This window comes from Pundamilia nyererei, unplaced genomic scaffold, assembly GCF_000239375.1.
Source record: "Pundamilia nyererei isolate P.nyererei 1_Seehausen unplaced genomic scaffold, PunNye1.0 scaffold00175, whole genome shotgun sequence".
In the NCBI taxonomy this organism is placed as follows: domain Eukaryota; kingdom Metazoa; phylum Chordata; class Actinopteri; order Cichliformes; family Cichlidae; genus Pundamilia; species Pundamilia nyererei.
In genome coordinates this window covers 394,092-400,091 of record NW_005187576.1, presented here as the reverse complement: position 1 = coordinate 400,091, position 6,000 = coordinate 394,092, and the positions used below count along the sequence as shown (strand labels likewise).

Below are 6,000 nucleotides of genomic sequence, written 5' to 3'. Positions count from 1 at the left end.
AAACAGCTGAACATGAGAGGTTTTTGGACAAAGTTTGTGTTCTCCATTCTTTAAGCACCGGTTCGAGCACCGTTTAAGCACCGTTTCAAAAGTACCGATTTGGCACCGGTATCGGATAAAACCTAAACGATACCCATCCCTAGTGATCTGTGAAGTAAAATGAGTTTGATGGCCCTGGATCACGGATGGATACATGGATCCCGTACGTAGAAGCAGGTGAAAAATATTCTGTCAAAACAGCATACAGCTCGTTGCCATGGCAGCGTCTGCACTTCCCCCTACCTCTTCTGCCACCGTCTGTGAGTAGGCAGCACCGTTCAGGATTAACTTGGATTAAACGCCATTTATTCAGCACTTCTGCTGCAACTTCCTTACATGTGTTTAACAGTGTGTAGATTATATTTTAATTGTACATATTAGCTGCTCCCAGCACCTCTACCTCCCCCACATAAAAGGTGTGAGGGTGTAAAAACGTCCCGAGCTATTGAGCATGGACAGCAGATGTTGTAGGTTCACTCACAGGCTGCTAAACTACAATAATAAGCTCAGATCTGGCAAGTCTGTGTTCTCAGTTGTGTTGAGATACTTTAGTTCAGTCAGTTCATCAAAGAAATGTGTTGTGATTTCACAGTAATCAATAATCGACAGCAGAAAGTCTACATGTTGCTAATTTTGTAAGTTCAGATTGTTTACTAATAATCAGTAGGTTAATAGCAGCATTTGAAGGCTTTCAAAGTCCAGTTTCAATCACCAAAATACTGTCTGAAACAAAAAATAAATACATTAAACACTAATGAAATATGAATTGGGCCTCACGGGGCAAACATGCATTGTTTTTGTGGAGACTGTTGAGAAAATGCATTGTTTGTAACAGTGTATTCTGAAGCTCTCTGAGTGCTCAGTCAGACTGGGAGAAGTGCTCTAAAAATGCCAGACCAGCTCCTCCCCGTGACTGATCAGCCCCTGATCGTTACCTGACGTTGTCGTGCTTTTGGATGTAGATCTTGTGAAACATCATGTCTTCCTGCTTGGCGTTTATGTCAGCTTTCATCTCCATGGCAACATGGCGAGGAAGCACTGAGAGCAGCAGACGTTCCTGCAGGAAAGAGAAGGAGCCGTAAGTTCAAAGGTCAAGTGAGCGTGTTAATAGATGAGGATTGTAGCCACATTACGGGAGACTCAATCTGAATAAGTAAAGAAGGAAACGCCGATAATTTAACGTTGATTCCAATTTGCCAGTGCGAGCTCAAAGTCATTTAGAGAGGGCCGTGAGAAGCTTCAAAACTTGTCACTGCCTTAGTGCGAACTGAGAATATTTGTCCCAAGGTCATTTGTGGTTGTGCTGATTAACTTGCAATATAAAATCTGGACATTTTGTTCCCATTGTTCAATAATAATAATAATAATAATAATAATACAGTATAACCTTCAAAATGCCAAAGACAGCATGACCTCTTTCTTTGCTGCTATGGCGAAAAAATACGGGCCATACTCTCAACAGCTGAATTACAGACGTTATCAGGTCATGACATTTTGAAATGCATGAAAAGCTGAGCTGCATATTTTTGCTTGAATGTCAGGTAAAAAATAATAAAAACCTATACCAAAACAAAACAATAAGCAGTTTTAATTCCTTCATTGTTGGATTGCAGGTGAATGACGTGAGAAAATGAGCTGCAAGACGAGTTTCAACCTGAACAAATTTAATTTAAAATTATAAATGAATAGTCTGTACTGTATAAAAATGTCATGCTAAATTATTAAGGTGACAATAATACTTCTTCACTAAAGATTCTCTCTCACCCTGGAGCTCATTTCCTTTTCTTTCTTCTTTTTTCCAATAACCATCAGTTCTATATCAGTCTTTGGCTACGCATGCGTCTCATGTTTGCACAGTATCGCCTAATCTCTTTGCACCACACGCTTCTTGTTTAATTGTTTGCATTGTTGTTTAATGGCGGCTGGCAAAAAGCTTCTAAGTGCATTAACGTAATCTTCTAGTGGGCATAGGACACCACTACAGGGAGAAGGTAAACAAGGGCAAAAGCGATATTTTAAGACAAGAAATAATCACAGAATCATAACTTGACTTTGAACCTGTTAATATTACGACCATCCCTGTGAACACAGTTCCTGTCTACTGTTGATTGTTCGATATAGCGATATAAATGTGTACTCACTATAAAACTTTGTGGTGTTTGACATAATTTTGAAGCACATCATGGGTGGGACGACATTATTATATGTGAAGCATTTCTTTAATAAAAAGTTTGCTTGATTTAATCAAACAAACTTTTCTTTTGTCACCAGAGCTTTCTCTCTCTCTCACCTGCTGCTGATTTTCCCTCTGGGAGTGGAGGCGAGCCTGGATGCATTCCCTGGTCTCCTGAAAGGCTTGCCTCTGGGAACCCTCAGCAGGGTAATGGGTGCACACGCCCACGATGTTGGTGCAGGAAAAGATCAGCACGTTGGACACTATCTGTGGAAGAAGGTGGGAGTGAGAACAGGGTTTCCATGTGAGCCAGGGATGAAACGCTCCTACTGTTGCTTGTCATTTCCCTTTCTCCCTACAACGTTACTGAAAACTGACTCTTGGCCAATCAATCAAGAACATAAGTAGATCTTTTTTCTTACACTATAATATAATGATTCATTTGAGTCCCAGTAGGTGCCGCTCACTTAGAGTGAGCTATACAATACAGACAAGTGAGGTCAAAAGTAACCTCCCAGTATAGAGGAAATGTCTTTTGGAGTACCGAAACACAAAATGACTCAAACAAAATACAGAGAATACACGTGCGTGCTACTTCATCTCCTCAGGTCTGGGTGAAACTTTGGTGCCGCGATATGAAAGCAGTGTTTCTTCATTGCACCTTTGCGTCACTCGTGAGTCGCGCGTCTGAAACTGCTTGTTCTACTCGCTGTACAAGACTTGCTAACATATGACGGCCAAAAACAGAAGGAGGCACAGTGCTAAACTCGGCGGGATTCCTAACTCAGTGTGCATGCAGGTGTTATTAATATTATGCAAAACTGCACCTGGCACAGAGTTCTTAAAAAAGCAACGGAAACAGCACTAGCAGATGGAGAGGTGTGATCCACACAAGCTAAAAAGAAAAATGAAGGGAAAATATGTTACAGTATTTAAGAGTATTAATTCTGCAAGTAATGTCTGGAAAAGGACTTTTACACTCATACAATCATTCACCCTACAGATTAATTTGCTATTGCTATATTTCTTATGTTTGCTTTCATGGAAGAAAATTGTTAGTATTTAAGTGGAATCTTTTCTTTTTAAATCACATTAAGAAACTGTATTTGGTGTGCAAATGATTGCACAGTCGTCAGAATATTAGTTTGGGCTATTTTCAGAGTGGGGTGGTGATTAGTAAGACGTCACAGCGAGAAGGTCCGGGGTTTGAGTCCACCATCTTTCTGTGTGGAGTTTACATATTCTCCCCGTGACTTCCTCCCCCCACAGTCCAAAGACATGCAACTAGTGGGGTTGAGTCAACTGGTGATTCTAAATTGGCCGAATTGTGTGAATGAGAGTCCTGCTGTCTCTCTGTGTTAGCCCTGTGACTGAAGACCTGTCCAGGGTGTAGGTGTACCCTGCCGCTCGCCCTGTGCCAGCTGGGATATGATTCTGAGAATCCAATAAATCCAATAAACTATAAACTTCTTAGTAAAAATTCTTAACTTATGACCAAAAATGGCCTCACGAGGTTATAGTGACCTTGGCCTTGGAATATCACAATTTTTTTTATCAGTTCTTTGAATCCAAGTGAATGCTGTATCAGCTCCAGAAGAAATTCCCTCAAGGCAGGAGCGACAGATGGACAAACAAAGAAGACATTTAAAGAAGTCAGTGGATAAGCTGTCGACTATTTTCTGACTTTTTATTGACCAAATATAGTCAAATATAGTTATAGTGCTAATAAAAAGCTGCAGAGGGGTAGAATGGTGAGTTGCGATAATGAGAAAGTGAACTATGGAAATACATAGCTGATCAAAACTTTTAGTAAGTATGATCTCAAATATGTAGTTAAAGGCAAACATTTTACACGAATATTAAGTGTTTCTTTTTTAGAGGCTAAATGAAAATGCAAAGTAAGGATATTTACACTTTACATATGCAAAAGTGACATAAACGACTTGACAAAGGTAGAAAGCGGTGTATATTTTCCACATGTGCCTTTGTTTTCCCTCTAAGAGCAAAGGCACTCTTTGTTTCCACGAGCTCCACTGATGCACTTCCTTCTCCTTAGGCAGGACTGAGGTGTCTCAACCTGCTTTTTTGACTTTGACACAGCTTCCATCAGATTATCCACCTAAAACCCCGACAAGGCGCTGTCTTGTTTCTGATTAGAAGATTCAACAGAGGCCAACTCACATGATCCCAGTGTGAATGTTTGCATGTGATGAGGCAGAGATAATCAGTGTGTTTATCAGTGGCACTGCACTAACACAGGGACAAAATCAACACTTTCCAAAGCTGCCATCATAAACGGCAAAAACGTACAAAAACTAATTGGTGGTTTTAAACCCAGATCTGCGCTCAGTGTCGAAGACCACGAGAAAGAGTTAACACGGTTAACGCTTGTTAACCGTGTTAACGCTTGTTAACCGTGTTAACTGTTGTTAACCGTGTTAACTGCCTCTGTTCAGATAAAATTTGCATAAGCCGAGTCTATAAAAGTTTATCTAACGTTTAACATGTAACATCGTCCTGAGAATACCCAGACATTTTTAAGGCACCTGGTTTACTGCTAGCTTTCTGTACCCTGACTTAAAAACAAAACACAAAAAGTATTAATTGTTAGTCATGGAAATGACTAACTGGGCTTTTGATCATGCAGGATAAAGACTTCAGATCGTTTGCCATTGCTGCTAAGTCACAAGATGAAAGGAAATTTGACATTAGATGAAAGTAAAACCGAACCTCTTCAATATGGCTATTTGCATTATTAAGATACAACATCCATCCTCTAACCAGGCTTTCAGCTTACGCGTACACAAACACTGACACATGTGTTTTATGATCCCTTTGTGAACAGGATCATAAAGCAGTATATTAAATCTCTACTAAAGCTAAAACAAGTAATGAGTAATGACTCAGAAATAAAGTAAGGTTTACAGAGAAAACTGATTACTGAGCCGCTGCATTTAATGCAGGCTTACTGTAGTGACACACTGTCCAGTTATGTTCCTAGCATCCAACAGTTAGTAGAACAGGAGAGAGAGCTGTTCATCTGTGGGAAACCCCATTCTGAGGCACGTTTCCACATCTAGGCCTTAAGAAAACTCGATTTATTTTATTTTATTTTTTTTAATTTACAGGAAAAAAGGCGTCTCCGGGTTTCATTGACTCTGTCCAAGTTTCCACCTATCAAACAGCTTCGCAAGTTGCCGTGTGCCCAAAGCACCAGTGCTAAAAGACATTGTTTCCATTCAGTTGCAGGCATACAGTGAGTCCTGGGACTGGCAGCCAGCAGCAAGCCACAGCCAGTGGGCCATTCTTTTCTCAGAGTTATTTAATGGGTTGAATCAGCCAGCTGAATCACATTAACACCACAGGCCTCAGTGTTGCCGGAACAAACACAGCACGTCTTTATCAAGTCAAAAACCCCTCAGCAGGTCTCCATGCAAAAGAAAAAAAAGGGAAAAAACAACCAGACTCATAAGGAGGAGTGGCTGGCGGAAGGCAAACCTGGAAGTGAGACACAGCCAACAACCAAAAAAAAGAAAATGAGGCATAAGGCATGAAAGGTGCTGAATTTAGAAAAGGTTGCTCTTTGCCATTTCTGCTTCTTGTCTAACTGAAACACTGTTTAGATGAACTGGACCAAACCAAAGAAGACTAATGACTTTTTAGATAAAGTCAAGAGTTGAGAAGTCCTCCTGCCCACAAAGGTTTGTTTCCCATCATGTTCCAGCTACTGGTCTTTCAGCTTCTCTGCTGATCCTTTAACATAAATGCTCAAACTGTTACAGTGAATT

At 40.4% G+C, this 6,000-nt stretch overlaps 1 protein-coding gene across 1 annotated transcript in view; it reads right to left on the bottom strand.

Annotated features, from left to right (window-relative positions):
* adcy5 (adenylate cyclase 5) overlaps positions 1–6,000 on the bottom strand; it is a 97,299-nt gene that overhangs the window by 52,567 nt on the left and 38,732 nt on the right. The window contains exons 2-3 of the mRNA XM_013914150.1: positions 2,330–2,479; positions 975–1,096 (exon numbers count right to left, since the gene is read on the bottom strand). Coding sequence (XP_013769604.1) covers positions 975–1,096; positions 2,330–2,479 — 272 coding nt within the window. The remainder of the gene's footprint in view (positions 1–974; positions 1,097–2,329; positions 2,480–6,000) is intronic.